This window comes from Mirounga angustirostris, unplaced genomic scaffold (assembly GCF_029215605.1).
Source record: "Mirounga angustirostris isolate CCGP_5_RB_7025 unplaced genomic scaffold, mMirAng1.0.hap1 SCAF_7, whole genome shotgun sequence".
Lineage (NCBI taxonomy): Eukaryota > Metazoa > Chordata > Mammalia > Carnivora > Phocidae > Mirounga > Mirounga angustirostris.
The window spans coordinates 88932733-88956346 of NW_026991715.1; the positions used below are offsets into that span (position 1 = coordinate 88932733).

Genomic DNA, 23614 nt, shown 5'->3' on the forward strand with positions numbered 1-23614 from the left:
GATCATCCTTAAAAAGAAAGACCATGTCCTGAACTGATCTCAACCTGCGTTGATATATCACCAAAAATGAAATTTCTCTAAGAAAGCTGTCTCAGAATCAAGGCTCACCTATACATTAAGGTATTTCTAACAAGCGTTCAAAACCAGGATCTTCCCTAAAAGGATGGGGAGAGTTCTTACTTTTGACAGACTCCAAATTTATCTCTGATTTGGATTAAAACAAAATTATTTTGGAGGTGGGGAGGTGTGAGCAAAAGATGTGTAACACGCTCCTTAGAAGCTACTGAAACAGCATATATTCCCCGTCAACTTGCTTCTCATGTTCACTAACTCAATAGAACAGTATCAGTGACAACATGAGGACTACGTTTCTACTCTAAACGAACAAGGAAATTACAGATCATACACATCTGGGAAAGTCATTAAGAAGAGCATCTGCTTTCTGTGTTAAGCAGAAGAATGTGGTTTTAAGAAAAAAATAAATTATAATCTCTGTTTCACTGAATAAGACGATTGGTGCGCTGGAGTCAAAAGCAACTAACTCCCTTGAGTTTGTGGGCACCTGGCCAACTCCGTTACTGGGAACGGCCCCCCTCCTGAGGCCCCGGGTCCAGGGCAGGTAAATGGGGGCACTCAGGCAGATGGCTGGGTCCTGCCGGTTCAGAGAGAGATGGCAATGTTAAGTTGCTTTCAGGCACCGAGGAAACATGAGTATTTCTCCTTTGGCTCTTGAGATTCCATCTAGCCTTATGTGGTTCTTGGCACTTGATCTGCAAGTGAGCGCTGTTTTTTAACATCATGATATCCAACCTGTTGTAGTGGCAAGAATAATAAGCTTGGTGCCAAAGTGCTGGAGCTCAGTCCTGATTCCCCTCTATCAGCGGTGAGACCTTATTTAGCCAAGTCCCTTACAGATCTCGGAGCTGAGGCTTTCTCACCTGTGCGAATGGGGTAAATCACCCTTCCCGTCTTTTGTGATTTGGCTACCATATGAAAATCTGTAACAAAGTACTTTCTAGACCGAGAACTGATATGTAAAGGGAAGGCATTCATGGTTTTAGGGCTTTGGTGGTAAGACATGAGAAGATGGCTAGCAGAGGCTTCATTCTGATCCTCTCCCCACTTCTGCAAGAATCCAACGGCTTCAGCAAATTATGCTTAGCCAGGTCTTCACTGCTTTCCTCCCCATCTTTTTCACGTACCCACTGCAGTTTTCTAGATTCACAGACACAGAACCTGAACTCAGGTTCATCACTGAGTGTCTGCTGAGTACCTGCTATGAATTTGGTATCACTCTGCAGAGCAAAAGAGATGGGAAAAGAGGAGGCTATTGCCCAAGAAAAGCTTACAAAGGACAGAGGCCTGAGGAGAAGGGGGCAGAGAATGCAGCCTGGAAATAGGATGCGGTGTGGGTCGTGGGTACTTAGGGACCGTTTGCAGCAAATGAGCCTCACACTACCCCAAATACTCTCAGAAATCAAAAACTATGAAGAAATGGCGAACAGAACAAAGTGGGGGAGAGAGCACCAGACAGAAAGGGAGATTCGGGCTCCATCTTCAGGTTCCACCTTCTTGAGCCAACGTCCCCTTCTCTCTGGGCTGTGGTTCCCACACTGGCCACGGAAGGCCCTTCCCAGCTCTCCATGCTGATCCCCCGACTCCCCGGACAGAGCAGGCTGCAAGCACAGGGACAACGCTGTCCTCATCCAAGCCTCACAGTCTCTGAGAGCTGGGTCACCACATGTCAAACCTGGTGAACAGACCACACGCGGACACACGTCCGTCTGGTGGCAGGAGGGCCGGGAATTACCTGGTGTGGCTGTTGGAGGACAGGCTCTCCCAGGGCTGCATGCTGCAGCCGGCCACGGCAAAGGCACCCCCGCAGCTGCCGTCCAGCTTCATGAGCAGGGCCTTGGCCGCGTTCTCAGCTGTCTTCCGGCAGTCGTGAGCGCGCTTGAGCATCTGAGTGATGTTTTCATCCCCTGAGTGGTCTCCTACGTTGCAAAGAGGCCAAAGGATTAATCAACACAGTTCTACAGGAGACAAGCCTGGGAGCATGGTCAGATCATCGGTTCTTCGTTACTCAGGGCAGAGGTGGCCCGGTGGGGAGAGAAACTAGCAGTGGATGGCCAATGAAGAGACCCATGTGCGGGGCTGGGCGCCGTCACTTAAGAGACTATATGGAGCAAGGCATGTCTCTGCTCTGGGCTCTACTGACCCTATCGATGAAGGGCTGGCAGGGCGATCTCTGAGGTCTGTCTCCAGCTCTAACATGCTATGATTTTCTAATTATCCAGGCTCCTGACTTCACCCACTCAGTTGCAATCTACCACTTGGCCATTCTTTCCTGTGGTGGCACCTTCTCATGAACGAGGACCAAACTGTGCCCTGCACACATCCAGAGCTTTGCTCAGAGCTTTGGGTAGGCAAGAGAAACACACCGAATAGTTAAAATGAGAACTTGAGATCGGCAGTGTCTTTTCTGTAGCAGTGCTATCCCTGACTTTCCTGTCTCACTGGGACACAGTCAGTGGTGAGCCCCGATGCCTCCAGAAATCAGGTACCTGGGCTGGAGCGACCTCAGGAGTGGCTGGCACCCACGCAAAGCCAGACGGCGACTTCCCGGTCGAAAATGTTCACGTTCTTGTTGTGTTTTAAAAACCATAGTGGCCCAACAAGTCACCAGCTTGCTACCTCTTCAGCCTACATCCCTAGTCTTCCAGATGCTTTCAAATGGAACCATGTGCCGAAGCCTAAGACACCAAAATGGTAAATGCAGAACCGGCTGACGTGAATAGGTGTGGGGGTCATACACTCCGGGTCCTCCCATCCTCCGAGCCCACTGCTGAGGCCCTAAGACACTCCTCCAGCTTCCCACGGCACAGTTTGAAAACCACTGGTTTAAGTCATCTAGAATGAGTGTAACGAATGCCTGCGCCATCAACAAGAAACAGAAAAAACCACTGGGGCCGGTACTGGGGGTAATGTCATCAACCAGTACTTGCTCACCAGAATGGCAGGTCCATTGCTGCCGTCAGCGGAGCAGCGGAGCTGCTCCAGGTAAGCCAACTCACAGCTTTACGGAGAGTGGGGAAGAAGTGTGGGGGCCTCCGTCCTGCAGGCTGAGCTTCCCTGGGCTCCCTGGGCTCCCTGCAGCCATGTCTCTGACAGCTTTCATGTCTGCCTTTCTTCCTTCCTTTCTCCCTCCCTCCCTTCCTTCCATCAGTCCGTCCTTCCTTCCACAAACGAGGTATCTTACATCTGTCTCACCAACTGACAGCTCTCCGAATTCTGTGAAGCAGGCATGGTAATACTGACTGGCTCATTCTATAAATATATCATGAGCTACCCAGGATTATGTTAATGCAAAGCATTTCATTATTGATTTTAAGTATTTTAAATGCAGATTTATATAAGCCCTTCCAGCTCCTACCAAGTAACTGCGCCAAGTAGAGACAAGCCTAATGAAAGGTGCCTTTCCAGGGCAGGATGGTTTAAAGACATTGTCTGATGATACAAACTGGAAATAAGAGGATTGATTTTTTTTCCCCTTTAATTGATCATTTTCCTTAATACATATATTAAAAAAAAAAAAAAACTTGACAGCAGACCAAGATCATTTTAGGATCTGTTTAATATGAGGTATAAAGTTTTATGGTTTAGTGGAAAGACCCTGAAAAATGAGGTTTCTAATGGAAATGCTGGCAGAGCTTCTACTTCTGGGGCGGGATGTTAATTCTATTTAAAAGAGAGAGAGAGAGAGAGAGAGAGAGAGGTCACCCATACAAATGGAGGCCTGCTCCCTTGTCTCATAACTTAGATATGAAGCAGGAAATTAATGCCCAGGATACTTCCTTTCCTTCAGATTTGCTTCAGATTCCTGTCCAGGTCAAAACTGAAGGAGGAAACACCTGTGAGTGGTCAGTGCCCAAGCTCGACCACAGGGGAGGGGGAGGGGCAGGAGCTGGTGAGAACAGCGGGGTGGGGGTGGGGCTGCAGTCCGCAGGGGCCCTGATGCAGACATTCTTGGAAAGGTGCCTCCTGGAAGGGCGGCCCCCGTGGAGGCTCCCAGCCCTGGCCGAGAAGCCCATCCCTGGCAGATGGCCTGGTTCCTGTGGCCGGGGACTCCTGGTTTGTCCACCTGCCCAGGTTCGGCTCTGGAGTTAAACAGTTTTCTGTGTACCTGTCAGTGCTTCTCCAAAGAAGCCACTGTTCTAAAGCGGAGGCTGAGGGAGCATCCAGGCCACGGCACTGAGCTATGGCAACCTCTCTCCCTTGATCTCTCTTCCCTCCTAAGCACTATTTCTCCTGTGTCCATCTCACACTACTGTAAGGCCCAGAACACAAGCACAGGCCAAGTTTTAGCAAATACTGCTAACCAGGATGACACAATTGTGTCTTTTTCAATTATATACCTCTTCCAGTTACTCAAAATTGAGGGGTCGTTGTAGGGGGCGGTGTAGATCTGAGGTACAGAGTGGGCCGACAGGACACATGCCCCCGGGGCGGGGGAGGCGAGTGGGTCAGCGGTCCGCTCTGTTCCCCCACAGGGCTGGGCTCTGCGCTCCGGGGAGAGCCCTCTGCAGCGGACAGCAGGGTGAGAAACCACTTCCTCTGTGTTCACAAGGCACCTGGAGACCAGAGACGGGGAGCCCATGCCTCAAAACCGCCCAAAAGAACAAACCTGAGGCCAGGCAGCCAAAAGAAGCAGCGAGTCTCCGCAAAGGCCACGTGGGCAGCAAAGGGACCCTTAACAATCAGCATCCCAGAGAGGCTGTGGGAAAGTCGGTCCCTTTCATCACAAACTGTGGGCCTCCTGCTCCATCTGGTCCTACTGTTGGCCTGGGAGGGTATGTTTCCTAAGAGGGCTTGTTTGTTTTAACTTGTCCGTAATTCTGTTTCCACTCCAGTTCTTGCTGCATTCAACATAAACAATTTACTCATTCAGTCATGAGGAAGAAACGAAAAACACACTTGACAAGCGAATTTCGTGTCGTCGGGAGGTGTTCCAATGCCAACAGCGAAATGGGGGCACCACGGAGCAAGGGAGGCAGGGCCCCCCCCCCCAGAAGGCAGGGGGAGGGAGGGAGGGACTCGGGCCACACTCACCAGGGGAGGAGCCCACGCCGGCCGCCCGGAACTGCCCCAGGATGAGGCTCTGCTCGCTCTCGGCCAGTGCCAGGAGGAGTTCGTAGGCTTCTATGCACTGCTCACTGGGACAGAAGCACAGCGTACCCTCAGTTCTGGCAGAGGACGGTGGGCCTCCTCAGGGCGGCACTGCGCCCCTGGGGAAGCAGCTCCAACCTCGCTGTCCATGCAAGTGAGGAAAGACCCGCAAATATTCCTGCATAAAGCCAAGGGCTTGGGGCTCTGCTATGTTGCCCACCCTCCCCCCTTTCTACTTAACTTAAACTTTTACTTTAAACTAGAATCTAGGGGCGCCTGGGTGGCTCAGTCAGTTAAGCATTCACCTCTTGATTTGGGCTCAGGGTGATGAGATCGAGCCCCGTGTAGAGCCTGCTTGGGATTCTCTCTCTCCCTGTCCTTCTGCCACTCCCCACCCCCACTCGCACCCAAGTGCACGCTCTCGATCTCTCAAAACAAATACATACTTGAACTAGGATGTAGAAAAATACAAGGGAAGCAATGAAAGTGGGAGAGTTCAATTTAATGCCTCTTTAACAATCGGCTAAAAAGGAAAGGTAATATGCCTATGGTAGCCAGCCTCCACGATGGCCCCCACTGATCCCATATGCTGGTATCTGCATCCTTGTGTTAGCTCCTTCTGCACTGTACCAGAGTTGGTCTATGTGACTAAGAGGATATGGGATGTCACTTCTAAGACGAGGTTATTTAAAAGCATTGTGACTTCCATCTTGGTCACTCCCTCTCTCTCTCCCTTCACTTTTTCTCTTGGATCATCCTCTCTAGAGAAGGCCAGCTGCCACGTCTTAAAGACTCTCGAGCAGCCCCATGGAGAGACCCATGTGGTGAGGAACTAAAGCTTCCAGCCAACAGTGAGTGAAGGACTGAGGACTCCACCAAACAGCTGTGTGAATAAGCCTCCCTAGAAGCACATCAGCCAGCTCTGGTTAAGGTTTCAGATGACACAGCCCTGGCTGACCGCTTGAGCAGGACCGCCTAAGAGACTCCGAGCTGGAACGCAACCCAGAGAAGTCACTCCCAGCTTCCTGACCCTAGAAACTGTGCCACAAGAAATAGTTACACAATAATTGGTAGAAAGAAAGAAAGAAGGCCCCAGAAAGAAGACTATTTTGACCCAGACTTGTAGTAGCCCCTAGCCACATGTGGCTATTTAAAGTAAAAAGAATTTAAGTAAAATGAAAAATTCAGTTTCTCTGTTGCGATAGCCATATATCGTATGTTTAAGAGCCACATGTGGCTAGCAGTTACCACACTGGACAGCGTAACAGGTAACAGGCCCATCATCACAGAAGGTTCTACCAGATGCTTGTAAGGTTGCCCTTTGAAACACTTAGGAAATCTCTGACAAATGTGAATTTCTAAGAGGAAGAAATCAGTCTCTCTTCTTCATGCCTGTCATCACTGGACACACCAGGTATAGGATCTAGGAGGGACCCCTTCCCCACTGCCACATGGGACCCACAGGGACCCACGTCGGCACAGGAAGTGGAATGTGTGCGTAATGCCTGAGTAGTCCAGGACAAGATGCCTGCAGTGCAGAAATTTCCCTGCCAAGCAAATAACCGATTAGCTTCTCTCAGCTAAGCAGGGGAAATGTTGCTTTACTCAACATTTAGTCAACAGACCATCTGTTTGTCTATTGTCTCACTTTCATCTTCTTTCACTAAGAGGTAAGAGAAAAGGATAAACCCCATCCTAGCTAGTGCCCCGGGTGTTGGCCGCTCCTCTTTTCATGGGTAGTCCATCTTTCAGGTTAGAGATCCTGCGACATTGCTTCATCCACACAGATCAAAGGCAGACTGCAGAACAGCCTGTTTCAAGAGTTATCACACGTGGATTATCTGCTTGCTTTGGTGTGTCTGTAAACTAGCATGATTGTGCTCTAGCTTTGGTCTCATGTGTTTTGTTCTTTTTTTAAAGATTTTATTTATTTTGACAGAGAGAGACAGCAAGAGAGGGAACACATGCAGGGGGAGCAGCAGGGAGAGGGAGAAGCAGGCTTCCCCCTGAGCAGGGAGCCTGATGTGGGGCCAGATCCCAGGACCCTGGGATCATGACCTGAGCCGAAGGCAGACGCTTAATGACTGAGCCACCCAGGCGCCCCTCATGTGTTTTGTTTTTTTTAAGTAGGCTCCACGCCCAGCATAGATAGAGCCCAACATGGGGCTTGAACTCACGACCCTGAGATCAAGACCTGAGCTGAGGTCAAGAGTCGGATGCTTAACCAATTGAGCCACCCAGGCGCCCCTGGTCTCATAGGTTTTGGGGTTTGATTTTGTTTTGTGAAGAAACAAAGTTTCTTAAAGTTTCTTAAAACATATTGATCTTTTCGGAGGATGCTAAGAATAAGGTACAGTCACTACTCTGGGATCTTGGCAAATATGCCTAAGGGTGCCACTAATAAAAGAAACCTCTGAAAACAGTAATGCATAGCTTTGTAGCTATGAAACAAACAGTAACCTAAAAACAGATAAATTCCAAAGCTGATGAGGCTGAAAAGAAGTGGAACATTCATATACCACTTGCTCATTGATGAATGAACTACAGTCATTTAAACTGGCTTGTTTTTATGGGGAAAAACTGGGAGCATGCCTGAAGAGCCACAAAAATATTCATATCCTTTGACCTATTAATTCCTGCTTTGGAGATTTTATTCCAAGGAAAATATTCAAAAGAATGAAGGTATTATCTGTATTACATTATTCACCATAAAATTATTTTATTAGGATATTAAAGTATTTTAATATCCTAAGTCTGCAAAAGTCTAAATGTCTTTTAGAGAACTGAGTAAACAAAACAACAAAATATAAACTTGATCCAGGGGATACAGCCATTCAAAATGCAGGGAGACCCTGAAGCAACATTACAAAACCACCATAAAGGGCGCCTGGGTGGCTCAATCATTAAGCGTCTGCCTTCGGCTCAGGTCATGATCCCAGGGTCCTGGGATCGAGCCCCGCATCGGGCTCCCTGCTCCGCGGGAGGCCTGCTTCTCCCTCTCCCACTCCCCCTGCTTGTGTTCCTGCTCTCGCTATCTCTTTCTCTGTCAAATAAATAAATAAAATCTTTAAAAACAAACAAACAAAAAACAAAACCACCATAAACTGAAGAAACAGAATGTCCTAGATTTCTAACAATGTAAAATATATAGGACAATGAAAAAAGACTGGAAAGAGCAAATGGATATATAAATATGAAAATAAATGTTTTGAGTGATATTACTTGAAGAAAATAATATTTAAGTTGGGGGCGCCTGGGTGGCTCAGTTGTTAAGCATCTGCCTTCGGCTCAGGTCATGATCCCAGGGTCCTGGGATCGAGCCCCGCATCGGGCTCCCTGCTCGGCAGGAAGCCTGCTTCTCCCTCTCCCACTCCCCCTGCTCGTGTTCCCTCTCTCGCTGTCTCTCTCTGTCAAATAAATAAATAAAATCTTAAAAATAAATAAATAAAATAATATTTAAGTTGAACATGCTGGCAGAAACATCTCAATTTTCCTATACCATACTCATTACTCTTCTTTTCTTAATTGCCACAAGGTGCTAATGGATTTTCAGTATGTATCACATTGGTATTTGCTGGTCCAACCCCCTCCGTATGTGCTCTAAAAGCCTGGTTTCTACTTTGAGGCAGGTTACTGTGCATGCATTTCTAAGTTAACCCCGCCCCCCAACCTTGCACATGCGCACTCAGGGCCTGCACTTCCTACCTGTACTGCAGGGCCAGCCGCAGGGCCGTGGCATTGGACTCATACTTTCCCACCAGCATGCTCATCCTCTCAGCGTTGCTTTTGCATTCTTCCAGCGTTATGGTCAGGAGGTCATTTTGGGATTTGAGGTGCTCGATGCGGCTACAAAGGAAGAAAAATCTCTTTTCACGACTTCACATTAGGATTACAGTTCATTTGCCGATAGTTGAGCCATCTCATCTAGACCCAGGCCAGACACGCGTGTTAGGATGTGAGCTCGTCAGCGGTTTTAGCAAACGTAACTGACATGGATAATAAAGGAAGCAACCCTAAGTATGAGAATCACTAAATTCTGTGTGAACTGGAAATACACACAGGCCCCCTGGTTAATTCCCACCCAGCCGGCAACACACCATGTGCCGGGTGCCGCGTGAGGTGCTGAGGATCCACCAGGGAAAGGAGCCAGCCACGTGACCTCAGGCCCTCAGGAGAGGTAGGACAGGTGCACTTCAATAAGCCACACTCCACGGGGACAAACAAGAAGCAGTGCCACAGTAATAGCTACTATTTGTTAAACCCCTGCTCAATAACCCTCCGTGGCCCTTTGAATTAAGTATGATTATCCCCATTCTCAGAAGAGTAAGTAGAGGCACGGAAGGGTTAAGTGCCTTCAGGCAGTTTGACCTCAGATCCTGTGCTCTGAACCACTCACTACAGAGCAGAAGCAACAGATGAATCCGGGAGTAAGAAACTGTCCCTAAGGGCCTCTGAATGGGCGGCGGACAGGAACTGTGGATTGTGTCCCAAACCCCCTCCAGGCTGGACAGTCCCACGACTGCTGGCTGCAGGCAGGGACCTCACGCTTTATAGGACTCGGGACTCTAAATTCAGGTCAAATGAGTTTGTGGCAAAGTCAGAAAAGCATAAGCCTTCAGCTTCTCTGTTTTCTGCCCTGGGACAGAGGCCCTGGATGCAGTGATTTAATTCCCATGCACACACCCATTTATAGTACTCTGACCACCAAGTCTTAAAGACACAGGGGGTTTCACACATACACAACGCAAGGGACTCTTAAAATGGTAAGGGGCCTGCACGCCATTTGCCTTGAGGATCAATCTTAGGACCACGTATTTTAGAGCAGAATGTAGAGACACTCACCAACATGGGAGATGTCTGGTGAGCGTGTAATTAAAACCACCGTGAGGTTTTGGCAAGTCCAAGCTTGATTCAATGTAAGGTGTTCCAAGAACATACTTTTCTGTTCTTGTTGACATTAAGACTTCTTGAGGCGCCTGGGTGGCTCAGTTGGTTAAGACTCCTTGAAACAGTCACCACTCTCTTCAACATTCAACTTGCTCCAGTTCGGTCCCCACTAAGCAGATGAAACTCTTTAGGCCGCTCACAGACTCCTCGTGACCGATCCCATCTTAGAGGCCTTCTCAGGCAACACCCCACTAACAGGCTACTCCTTCCTTCTGAAAATGTTCTGTCTCACTTGGGGCATGATAGATCTCTACTGGTTTTCTTCCTGCCTTGAAGGTCATTTCTTCTGTCTCCTTTGTTGGCTCCTCATTCTCTATGAAGTCTGTGGGGGTTGGCGTTGCCTCGGGACTCATGGCTGTCCTCCTCTATCAGCACTTCCCCTGCTCCCCGGTGTGATTTTATCCAGTCCCATGACTTTAACAGGCATTTACGTTCCTCTGGCTCTCAAATTTCTTTAGCCCAGACCTCTCTTCTGAGTGCCTGTCTCATATCTCCAGCTGTTTCCTGATATTTCCAATGTGGATGTCACACCAGAACCTCAAATTTAACATTACCAAATGAGACTCTGGATTTTCCCCCAAACCTTGTCCTTCCCTATCTTCTCCATCTCAGTAAATGCTACCACCATCCACCCAGCAGTACATGGGAGACACGTGAGAATCTTCTTTGAGACCGTCCCTTCCTCTTACATCCAGATCTAATCCAACTGCGGTTTCCACTGATTCTACCACCAAACACACTGACCCCCACCTCCTCACATCACCTCCACCTTGGCCACATCAGGCCACTACACTCATTGCTGTTTCTACTCTTGCCCTCCTTCCATTCTTCACACCTGAGTCAGCTCTCAGAATTTAAACCAGATCTGCTCTTCTGCTACATAAACCAACCAACCAAACAAAAAAACCAAACCCTTTAACGACTTCCAATGACACTTAGAATAAAGAGCAAACTTGGTCCACGGCCTCAAACTTCATACCCACCACGCCCTGCCAACTCCACCACCTTACTGCGTGTGACTACTTCTTTTCATTCACTCCATTTCAGTTCCACTGGCCTTGGGGACAGTTCCCACTTCATGTCAACCTCCTTTTCCGCCTTAAGGTTGTCAATTGCTCCGTAAGACTCTCAGTTTGTCATATGGCTGCTTCCTTTTCCCCTTAAAATCGCAACTTAAAGCCACCTCTTCAGAGATGCCTTCCCTGGCTACCTATCTAAAATCAACGTCTCCTGGGGGCACCTGGGTGGTTCTGTCGGCTGAGCATCTGACTCTTGATCTGTGAGTTCGAGCTCCGCGTTGGGCTCCATGTTGGACGTGGAGCCCTACTTAATAATCACCCCCCCCCCCCGCCCCTATGCTACCACAGTGCCCTGTTTACGGGGAGTTTTCTTATGATCTCTGTTTGCTTTTTGTATAGCTCCCCAAACAGAACAGAAGCTCCATGAGAGACAGGGACCTTGTCTGTCTTACTTTCCTTTGCATGACAAATAGCTGAGCACAGAGTACGTACTTAAAACAGATTTGTTAAGTCAGGAAACATTTCTGAGGAGGTATGACCCCCCTACCCCACACACAATCAAAAAGCTAAGGGCTCTCATTTTGGGGGGTGTAACAAGGCCTCCAACTTTGAGGTAGGTAGTTTAATAACAGAGTCTAAGGTTATTCCCACATTCTAGTTGTAGCTATGGCCATAGGGAAAACACTGGAGGGGAAGTCCAAGGGCAGGGGTAGAATTCCAGCTGGGCTATTTAACAGCTCTGGACTCCAAGCAAGTTGCTCAACATCGAAGCCTTTGTTTTCTCATTTGCAAAATGGGACTGTTCTGCCCTCCCAAGCTGAAGATTAAGTAGTCGTGAGAACCCTTTGTAAACTGTGAAACACCATAATAACGTGAGCTACAAGGACCAAATGCTTCCCCTTTCTTTGGCGTCTCCTAGGTGCGCAGAACGGAGGAGAAAGGAACCTCCCCCAAGTTCAACCACAAAGCAGGCTTGTTAAGTCCCAGAATCTGTGGAGAGGAGATCCTCACTCACAGAGGGCCCCTGAAGGCATCTGACTTCATTAAATTGCAAAGGGCATATCTGATTCAATTCTTAAGCACCCCCCAGCCTGGTACAGAGAGGACTGCTTCTTTACTGCTACAAGGTAATCATCGGGATTGTCACTCTCAAGTATTTTGGATTTAATAAGGAAACCATTTAATTTCCAGATTTGAAATGACCTAGATTGCTACGTTTCCTTAGTCCTCAAGCACTATATTAAACAGCTTCAAATCAGGGAGGACTAATATGGTAATTCAATTTATTCAGGTTTGCCAGACACCAGGGGAACGGCATTCGGCAACCGTGGAGGGGGACCGGCATCCACATTTCTTCCTGGTGAGTTCACGAGCCTTTCAAATTCTTACTGTGCTCTCCCACTGAAGGCTGGTGGGTCAAGGCAGCCACGCCACACTTGGATAGGATTCAGTAGTGCGCTCTGCCCCTGCAGGACCCATTCTGAGTCAGTGGTTTACCAGGACTTGGCCCTGGTCCTTCTTTGCTTTTTCAGCAACTCCCATCACCGGGATGACCTACAAGCCAGGCTTTGCCAAGAGGCATGAGTGCAAACTCTAACTACCTCTGTTATGAGATTTGGGAAGAATCCATAAAACTGGAAAAATTTTCTAAGTAGGACAGTTAGAGCTACTTAGAAAGTGATTCTAAGTAGGACTAAGTGGGATAGAACGTAGGGACGGAGGGTTGTGTACTTTTGCAAAGAACATAAGTAAAAATTAGGCAACCCTCCGGAGGAGCAGGGAGGGCTAGACCAGCATGCCTGGTCAATCCCAGAATGCCTCGATCAGACTGCCTTTGCTGGTTCCTGATAGCTCCAGGCGCCCCTAGGATGCTGACTCAACATTCCAGAGCTGCTCTCTGTAGTTCCTGGCAGCACAGGCCTGCATGCTTGGTAGCCGTCTTGTCTTTCTGACCTACTTGTCATTCAATACGAACAGCTCCCAGGACTTGCTACAAAATTTGCAAGGCCCGGTGCAAAATGAAAAGGTGGAGCCCTGCTTCATAAATTAAGAATTTATTTTTATTTTTTCAAGATTCTATTCATTTATTTGACACAGAGAGAGCATACAAGCAGGGGTAGCTGCAGAGGGAGAGGGAGAAGCAGGGTCCCTGCTGAGCAGGGAGTCCAACTCAGGGCTCGATCCCAGGACCCCGGGATCAGGACCCGAGCTGAAGGCAGATGCTTAGTCAACGGAGCCCCCCAGGTGCCCCAAGAAATTAAAACGGTGACAGCAGAGCAGTAAAGCCAAGTGTGAGATCCTTCCAAACATGAGGCTTGTGCACTTGAACACATAGGTCACACAACGCCCATGAAGCCAGCCCCGACTTCGGTAAGCGCTTTTCTGCTGAAGAAGAAGATGGGAAGTCCCCACCCACCAGGCTGACAGCATCTCCCTATGTCCCAGCTCCTAAGCCAACTTGAACTGATCTTTGAAAGGGAAAGGAGGGCAGCTCCCCACCCCCACAACACCGCAGTTCAAATACACAGGATTTCTCCTTACCTATTCAACCGTTCTGTTTCCACCTCAAACTCTCTAATTTTGCTTTCCGAGATGGCAGATCCGTGTGAGTAGAGTGTTTGGAAGATCTCCTGGATGTTGGAGCAGTCCTGAAGAGAGTGGGCCAGGTGTTCCGCCACACTGCTGGATACCTGCACAGGTAAGCACGAATCCCGCTCTAGACAGTGGTCGCTTTAGGGACCGGTCCTCAGACAGGACTTTGCATGCGGAAGAATCTACAGCCAATATTCCTCGACAGTCAGGCACCAGAAGATGGTGACCCTGATTTTTCTCAGTCTGTATAATAGGATTCTATGATCAAAAGCTAACTACTGTGAAAATAGTACATGAACAGGATCAAAACACAGCTGTATCCTCCAGGCATGTGTTGCTGGGCAGCAGACCTGGGGGAGCATGCCTCTTTAGAATTCCTCAATTTCTGGATATTGAACAGAGTCTGGACTCCCTTCCCCTTCCTGAGCCCCCTGTGCCCCCGTCCCCCAGGCCCTCGTCTCTGGTTGCTGCAGCCAAAGAGAGCAGGCGGCTCCTTTATTTTCACAGTTTGGCTTTGGCACCGAATCTGGATGCAGGCAATTTTTCTCAGCACATAATTCTAAATTAGGGCTTTAAAAGTACTGTTCAAGCTTTCCCCACCCCTGGGGATCAAATAGCTGGCTCTCTCAGCCTCATCGTCAATCCTAAAAAAATATTCCTTAGGGAACTAAAACGACTCCCTTTTCACCATCCATCAGCTCTTACAGCCCCAAGGGGTTTGTAGGCTCCCCAGATGAAAACCCTGGTACTAAGCGAGAAGGTTCCGGTCTCTCCCAGCATTGGGCTACGCTTCAAAGGCAGCATTCATCCTCACTGGAGAGCACGTTCCCTTTTAAGAGGCATGTGAGAAAGGTAAAATTCTTTCAGAGCTCCCTGACCCGCTCGGTCTCAGGGGTAGCAGGGTGATACAGAGCAGGTACTTTAAGACTTTCATCTCCATCACCAGTAACTAGACCTAAATCATTTCTTTCGGACAGTTTGCAGGTAGAGAAAGAGAGAAACTCCCTTATAGCTGAAGAAGTAATTCTCCAATGAGGAAACCACTGTACCCTTTAATCTGATCCTCTGGAAGGAAATGGGGTATGACTTGTTTTATAATTAACTTGTTTACAGGAGGTGAACTTGGGAAGTTCTGTCACCTACGATCTGCCATCTGTGTAGCCCTACTGGGCACTCTCTTGTCTTGCATCTCACGAACACTCACCCCAATGCTACTGATTTCTGATCCCAGGACTGGCCGATCCGATGACGAAGACTCAGACCTGGTCTTCGATAGCTTCACCCTCTCAGCAATCTAGAAAAACAAAAAATTATCGAAAAATGACATATCACTGTCCAGATAAACCGTCGAAGACTGTGCTTATACAGGGCTACTGTTTAGTCATGGCGACTAAACCAATTCGTCAATTTCCTAAAAATAACTCACTCATCCAATTTTTCCACCATCTGCTTCACCCAGGGTTTTCCAACCTCAGCACTCGTGACATCTTGGGTTGGATGTTCTTTGTTGTAGAGGGCTATTCTGTGCCCTGTGGGATTGTTTGCAGCACCCCTGGCTTCTAGCCGCAAGATGCCACCAGCACTCTAGCGGTGACCATCAGGACTGTCTCCAGACGTTGCCCAATATCCCTTGGGGGAGGACAGAATCACTTCTAGTTGAGAAACAATGGTTTGACCCCACTTATCCAACTTGATGGTTGAGAACCCGCCCCCCTGCAGAGACCGGCAGCCCACCAGGGAAGAGCGTGTGTGTCATTGTTACAGTCCCTCTGGGGCAGACTCAGCATGTGTGCAGGGGTGGGGCCGCTCCTCTAACTGCCTTGGCCTGTCCAGCAGAATCTATTTTTCTGCAGCCAGGGCTGTTGGTCCTATGAGAAGGACGATCACTGTTCCATTACTCAGGGTCCCCTCCTGGGCTGAATCTCAGTCCCCCAGAGGAACTATCCATCCACCCCTTACTATGGTAGAACCTGACAAAATATCTCATTTTCCACAACGACTGGTCAGCTGTGACCTGCTCCCGCTGGCTGATTAAGGAGAGTTGGCATCCAGGTCACAGCCAAGACAGACAAAACTACCAGCGGGCTATCTCTCCCTGCAGCCCCAGCGTAGGAGGCCTGTGAGAGACCCGAGGGAAGCTCCTCGGCACCCTGTGAGCTCATCCCAGGCCTGCACAGTGGCCAAGCTTGGTAGAGGCTGGTGCGGATTCCAGATAAAAGAGCAGGCTTCCCGCCCGTCCCCGGGCGCTCACCTTGGCAATGGGAATGTCATTGCTGCTGCTGCTTGTGCTCAGCTCCCCGGTGCTGGGGTTAACTGGGCGGTTGGCAGAAGTGAGGCGGCCAGGGCTGGAGGGCCCCGTGGCCTGCACGCTCTGTAGTCGCGTTTGAAGCTCTCGAACCTGAAATAATAATGCAAACTTTAGACACAGTTGGTGGCTTCCCTGGCCAAGGAGCAAAGTAGCCAGATGGCTGGGTTTTCATTTCCATGAAGAGATTAGCTTCACTGAAAACCTAACTAAAGCTAACTTGGTTGAGTCCACATAAAAGTTTGTTGTATTCTTAACTAGACCTGCCACTGGCTGGCCATCATCTGTTTTTCACAGGTATGATCTAAAAATGTTTTCTAAGGCTTTGAAGGCTTCCAGCAGAGGGGGAAGGACCATCTTTAAGGAATGTTTGTTCATTCTGCCTCATGGGCCTGAACGTCTTGGGCACTGCAGATGGAGAACCCGGGATGAAATCGCCACTCGCCTGGAACTCAAAGCTCAGAGGAAGAGAGAACAAATCATTTCAATGCAAGTGCACATTAATGCTGTAAATATCCACCTAAGGTGCTGTAGGAAGCTGAAAAGGGGAAGAATGTACCTCCATCTCAAGTTGACAGGGAAGGAGGGGATGGTGCTTGAACAGAGTCTTGGAAGCGACCAGATCACAATGGACAAGATGAGGAGGGGCGGCTCTGATGGGGGTGCTGAGCAAGCTGGGGGTGGGGGAACAGCTTGCACGAGGGCACAGGCATCAGGGTGACACTGTACTGGGAGAACTGCACGGTGTGGAAGAGCCGAAGGCACTAGCAAGGAGGAGAGGCCAAGGGCAAGACACAGATGCACCTGCAGCTTCCCCCCAAGAGACTTGAAGATGGGATTATCCATGGGACAGCGGGAAGGAATATCTACAGTCTTTCTGCATAAAAGAGAAACCCAGGGTCCTCTGAATTACATTTAGAACACACATTTACCTGCACAGAACTTAAATGTGCAGACTCTCTTCTCTATGGTTATGGCTCAGTGATTTCCAAAGTGAGAAGTGTTCCAAGGAAGTGAAAATAATTGAGAGAAATTGGTCTGATGACTTGGATCACAGTTTTGTCATCAGGTACAATGTCTACCTTGAAGGGCAAACTGACTATAGCACCCATGGGTCCCTACAAATGGGCACCAGGTCCTGCTGGGAAGAATTAGCACCGGGACATCTAAGTCAGGGCTTTCCAAACTTGTCAGTGCACCAGAATGTCCAGGAGGCTTGCTAAAGAGCCTAGGGTCCCATCCCCAGGGATTCTGATTTAGTAGGTGGAATGTGCATATCTGATAGGCTCCCAGGATCTGCAGATGCTCCCAGTTGGGGGCTCACACCCCGAGTCCTAAGGGACTCCTGGGGCCACACAGCACTTTAGTCCCAGAGACAGGAGGAATGCAACCACATCCTTGACACCAAACCCTTCTCCAAAAGCAACTGGAAAGCTTTTCATATTAAATATCTTGGATGTCTCCATCCTGCTAAATTGGGAACCAAAAGTAATTGAGATTTCAATAATTCATCAACATATTAGAAGCCAAAATAGGAAAATTCCCTCAGAGTGAATTGCATTCAATGGTGTAACAGCTAAAAAGTGCCTCACGCTCTGCTGCAGCTTCCAGTAACAGGGGGTTGATGGAAACACGGGTCGTCCTCATAGCACACCAGAAACAGGGCAGACCTCAAAATAGTTTAAAGACTAGAAAAACACACGCTTGTTAAAGCCAGAGGGTATTGCTGGTGAGAGCTGACAGGGCTTATTCTGGACTGGTCCCCAACAAACCAAGAAGAGGTATAGTGCAGATGCCTTGTTAGGGCTGCATGGCAAAGAGAGGGCCTGCTTTCCCATCAAGCTGCTTCCTGGCACCCGGGAAACCTCCCTAACGGAGACCAGGGATTTCCACTGCTACTGCTATCAAAGTCTGATGAGGTCCTGAATAACTGACAATGTTAACACCATTCCAAAATCTAAAGAGTATCCAAATCATTCACAGAATAATCCGTGGTCGGTTCCTACAATGCCAAGTGGCCTACTCACCTTACATTAAAATATATAAATAAATTGTCTTGGGCAATTTACTAAAAGTTCGTTAAAATTACCCATGTTATTGAAAAAAAGTTTCTTCTTCTAATCACTCAAGTAAAACATGTCCACTGTGGAAAATTTAGATGGCACTGAAAAATAAAAACAGAGAAGGTACCTAATATTCTTTCTTCCTCTCTCTCCATGGCTTGTTTGTGCACAGGCATGCATGCTTAAAATGATTTCTAAATCTAAATATCCATTTTCGTTTAAAAAGCGTTAGACCTGGAGAATGCCTTTGAAAACTACAGAATGATAAACAGGTTTATTTTTGGTGTACGCTTTATCATTTAATGGTAATTGTTAGGCAGTGAAAAAAATCCAGCTGAAGGGAGTGGAGTGAGCTTGTCATGAAGATAGACAGCCAGCTGGATTAAATAGCCTTCTCTTTTTTCTTGATTTGGAGGTGGGGGGTCTTAATTAATTTAAATGAATAAATGCACAGAAATGAAGGCTATAGCCAATTTGCTGATTCAGCTTAGGTGAAGCCTGGGAGAGGGGAGAGACACAGCTGTGATTGTCTTCATTCCTATTCTTAACCACTCTAGCAGGTTGCATCATGCCCTTCACCGCCCCCCTCCCCCAAAAGACAGCTTCAAGTTCTAAACCCACAATACCGGGGTGCCTGGGTGGCTCAGTCATTAAGCATCTGCCTTCAGCTCAGGTCATGATCCCAGGGACCTGGGATCGAGCCTCACATCGGGCTCCCTGCTCCACGGGAAGCCTACTTCTCTCTCTCTCACTCCCTCTGCTTGTGTTCCCGCTCTCACTGTTTCTCTGTCAAATAAATAAAATCTTTAAAAAAAAAAAAACCCACAGTACCTGTGAATGTGACCTCATTTTGGAATATGGTCTTTGTAGATATGATTAAATTAAGACTCTCAGGATGAGATCATCCTGGATTTAGGGTGGGTCCTAAATCTAATGACTTGTATCCTTGTAAGAAAAAGGAGAGGGAAATTTAAGACACAGAGGTACATGAGGCACCTGGCTGGCTCAGTTGGTGGAGCATGTGACTCTTGATCTTGGGGTTGTGAGTTTGAGCTCCACATTGAGCGTAGAGATTACTTAAGGGGGGGGAAAAAAGACAGAGGCACAGAGAAAAAGGCCAAGTAAAAATGGAGGCTGAGATTGGCCTCAAGTCAAAGAACTGCAGGACCTACCAGAAGCTGGAAAGTCAAGAAAGGATTCTCCTCCAGAGCCCTTGGAGGAAGCGCAGCCCTGCCAACACCTTGACTGCGTGGACTCCAGAACTGTGAGAGAATAAATTTCTGTTGTTTTAAGCCACTGAGTTTGGGATAATTAAATAATATACCTGCATTCACTGAAAATATTAAAGAAAATACGTTTGTCTCTACAAAATATGTGGTTTGGAGTCAGGGGGTAGCCAGGAATCACAGCTACCCAAAACAAGGAATCAATACTTGTTGGAAGGTCATTCATCACCCTTTCCAGGCTTTCTCAATCGGAGTTCGGCAACAAAACACAGAACGTGATTTGAGTGGCCATTTTCTGATTTCTCTTGAAGTGAGCACGTAGCCAGTCCTCATCTAGATGCCCTGAAAAGAAGTCAACCTGCTGCAGGAGTGCCTGGGTGGCTCAGTCGGTTAAGTGTCCGACTCTCGATTTCGGCTGTTATGATCGCTGGTGGTGAGACTGAGCCCCATGTCGGGCTTCACACTGAGCCTGGAGCCTACTTATGATTCTATCCCTCTTCCTCTGCCGCTCCCCACCCCCACTCATGCGCACATGCTCTCTCTCTCAGAAAAAAAAAAAAAAAAGGAGTCAATCTCTTGCATATATTGGAAACATGATAGAGTATGAAGGTAAAATTCTTGTTTTATAGGGGCTTGGAGTTGAGCCAAACACTGCAATGTGAATGCACTCTGAAAAGGGCTATCAACAGGAGCATCCAAGTCTAAAAGACACATTTTCCTCTGCCTTGCCACAGTGGGAAACACTGGGATTCAATCTTGGAGGTCATGTAGTTGTTCATCAAGCAAATAAAAAGGAAAAGGCAAACAGAGGCAGGGTGGAGCAGGCTGGGGAGGACTCTGAAAGGTTCAAGTAAGGAAATGACGTTAAAATGCCAGAACTCTGCATTTCTCATTTATAACTTAATGAGTCTCAAAGGGAGTAAAGGGTCTTATAAAAAAGAAAATCATTTGAGGGGAGCCTGGGTGGCTCAGTTGGTTAAGTGTCTGCCTTCGGCTCAGGTCATGATCCCAGGGTCCTGGGATCTAGTCCCACATCGGACTCCCTGCTCAGAGGGGAGCCTGCTTCTCCCCTGCCTGCTGCTCCCCCTGCTTGTGCTTGCGCGCTCTCTCTCACTCGTGCTCCCTATGTAAAAAAAAAAAAAAATCATTTGATTAGAAAAGAGAATGAACTGAAATGAGCAAGAAAAAGGGGGTGAGTCGAGAGAGATGATGAGGCTCCAACACAGCGAAATGGGAACAGAAATGGTAAAATACACCCTAGAGCAGCGGCGCCCAACGACTTCCGGGAACAGCAATGCTGATCTACAGCTGCTCTGGCCTCACGTGGCTACTGAGAATTTGCAGTGTGCCTACTAGACCCAAAGAACTGAATTTTTAATTGTATTCTATTTTCGTCCACTTGAATTCAAATATAAATAGATGTGTGTAGCCAGTAGCTACTGTAATGGCCAGTGTGCAGTTCTGGAACTATTCAAGGAAGTTCAAACAAACACACACACACACACAAACAACCCAAACTGGTAGCCGGGGTGATTCAGCGAATCAGGGCACTACTTGGCACAATGGGGAAAACGTAAGAAGGAGCAGACTTTCCAGAGAGAAATAAAGATGCTGAATTTGAGAAAACCATGGAGTATGTGAGTAAGGATATTCAGTCAGCAGTTAGAAATATAACCTAAGGGAAGGAGATCAGAACTGGGTATACCGTTTAAGAATTTTGTGTGTGGATAAGGCTGCCCAGGGAAGAGGCAAGGCACTAGGTGTAGGGGCCGGGGGGGGTGTTGCGGGGCGGGGAGGAGAGCCCACACATAGCCAGGTGAACTGAAGGATCAACGGAGGACAGATGAGACCGTGATTTTGCTCCAGGACAGAAGGGAAAAAGGTGAGGATAGGCAGTAAGAAAGGTGAGTTTGCAGATGGGAGAGAGAGGATGGGTAACAGAACGGCCCCCATCTGATGGTTTGTTTCTCTAAGAGGAAAGAGCTGAGGTCCTTTGCTAGGAGCGAGGGAGGGAATAGCAGATGTCAGAAACGAGGAAGGAAGCTGAATGAGGACCAAAGAAGAAAAAAAAAAAAAAGCTTACACAGCAGCACTGAGAACTCAGCTGAGCTCTTTCATTCAAGACAGTAGGCTGAGTAAATGCATTGTTCTCTTCAAACTCTGGAGACCTCATGAAAATAATAGTAAAGAATAAAAACCGGATTAAAACTGTAACAGTGAAAAGCACATGCTTAGGGCATTAGCAGAAAGATTTGGGCACATTCCGTAAGTGCAAAGTGGAGGGAAGAGTATTGATGGAAGGAACAGAATGGAAAAGCCAAATTCTATCAAATACACAAGGGGAGGCGGCCTGTCTACCCTGGAGAAGGTTGGCAGGGCTTAGACTCAGCTTTGGCAGGTATATGAAGGACAAGAATGAGGAGGAGGCTGAAAACGGGAGGAATAAGGGTCTGGATACAGAACAAATGACAATTTCCAGCGCATGACAGCCTCAGCTAAAGTAAACAGGCACTCCTCCGGCTAAGGATGCATAGAAATGTTGCATAAAAGAGGAACAATGAGAAAGAAATTCACTGCCAAGGTTAAAGGAAAGGCAGTGAAATCTCCAGGTGCCAGAATTGAGGTGGGAAAGAAAGCTACAGAGGTTAGAAGGGAGGCGGTGCCGCAGCAGCCCTGGGAATGGAGAGCAGGGTGCAGTGTGTGGGGCCAGGAGGGCCAGAGAGGGCCCCTGAGAGGCCGTCTGTGCTCAGATCCTCCTCCGTAAGCCTGGAAACTTCCCGCCCCGCCCTTCTGTGACCCTCACACTAGCTGGCAGGAAGCCAGAAAGAAGCCCTAGAACTGTGCCCAGGGGTCAACCATAAGAAGCCAAAATCCCAGACCCAGGACACAGGGTGCTGAGTCCAAATCTATAGCATCTGTGTACTACAGGGCCCCCACTTAGAAATGAAGAGTTAAAACTGGTCTGGATTTCGCCAGCCGGTCACTGCCTCAGGGACTTAATTTGTAAATCACCCAGTATCATGGGGGGACAGGAGACCTAACGCTCCGGTGACTGGAAGCTGCTGGACATGGGGGGGGCAGTTGCGCAACGGGGTCGATCACCCAGGAGAGGCAGCAATCTACAGGAGGAGAGGAAGCCACCTGAGAAGAAACGAAAATAAAGCAGACAGCAAACTATATCATAATCAGTGTAGGGCCCTCTGCAAGATAAAAAGATTAATTTCTTTTTTAAGTCTTTTATTTATTTAAGTAATCGCTACACCCAAAGTGGGGCTTAAACTCACGGCCCCAAGATCAGGAGTCGCAGGCTCTTCCGACTAAGCCAGCCAGGCGCCCCTAAAAGGAGTACTTTCTATAAAAAGTAAGGAATTAGGAAACAAAAACAGGCAGATATCATCAAACAAGAATAGGTAGACGAGAAAAACAAGCCAGTAGAAAATGTAGCCGATGACATAAAATCAACGTACTGGTTAAACTCTCAACTGGTTAAAACTGAAAACAGAATGAGTGACTTGGAACAGAGCACAGAAATTAATTCAGAACACAGCACAGGGAGCTAAAGAGATACAAAATATGCATGTGTCACTGAGACCACAAGTGACCCACCAAGGCCCCAACATACTTTTAAAGGAGTTCCAGAGGAAGAGAACACAGGAGAGGACGGAGAAACAGTATCTGAAAGAAAATAGAGGTGTCTTCCAGAAGTGGAGGTGCACCTGAGTCCTAACACTGAAGCGTCACCCTGGGTTCTAACCAGGTGCGGCAGTGTGGAGAGATGCCTGCAAGTTCTTTGATGTTCCCTCCATCAAGGGATGGCGTCCGAGTCCCCTCCCCTTGCCCGCGCCTGGCCTGAGGGACGGCTTCTAATGAACAGAATATAGCGGAAGCAGTACTACAGAGCTTCTGAGGCGAGGTTAGAAAAGGAGGATCCGCTTTGCCCGCTCCCTCTAGGGATGCTGGCTCTCATAAGCCGGCCACTCCACTGTGAGGAAGCCCGGGCCACCTGGAGAGGATGCTTGCAGGTGTATCTGACCAATAGTCCCTGCTATGGCCCCAGACGACAGCCTCGTCCCCATAGACCTACGAGTAAGGACGCCTTCAAGAGGACTCTGGCGCGGGCCACCATCTGACTGTAACCACATCTGAACCTAAGCGAGAACAGCCAATGCATGGTTCTGGGGAACCAAGGGGTTCCAGATAGGAATAAATCATTGTTTAAGGTCTTTAAGTTGGGGGTGGTTTGTTATGCCACTAGTGCTACATGGAAAATGAGGATGCAAACATAATTGCATACGT

The 23614-nt window shown here is 48.1% G+C and overlaps 1 protein-coding gene across 6 annotated transcripts in view; it reads right to left on the reverse strand.

Moving 5' to 3' along the window:
• Nucleotides 1-23614, reverse strand: part of MCC (MCC regulator of WNT signaling pathway) — a 395037-nt gene that overhangs the window by 35242 nt on the left and 336181 nt on the right. For 4 of the 6 annotated variants that reach the window (XR_010413183.1, XM_054513238.2, XM_054513244.2 and 1 more), the window contains 7 exons: nucleotides 19265-19354; nucleotides 15976-16122; nucleotides 14929-15018; nucleotides 13674-13822; nucleotides 8872-9012; nucleotides 5110-5213; nucleotides 1811-1994 (listed from right to left, as the gene is read on the reverse strand). Coding sequence is in view for 5 of the 6 variants with exons in the window: in XM_054513238.2 (XP_054369213.1) it covers nucleotides 1811-1994; nucleotides 5110-5213; nucleotides 8872-9012; nucleotides 13674-13822; nucleotides 14929-15018; nucleotides 15976-16122; nucleotides 19265-19354 (905 nt within the window). In the remaining variant the exon portion in view is untranslated. The remainder of the gene's footprint in view (nucleotides 1-1810; nucleotides 1995-5109; nucleotides 5214-8871; nucleotides 9013-13673; nucleotides 13823-14928; nucleotides 15019-15975; nucleotides 16123-19264; nucleotides 19355-23614) is intronic. The other 2 variants (XM_045900085.3, XM_045900094.3) reach the window with 1 other exon arrangement.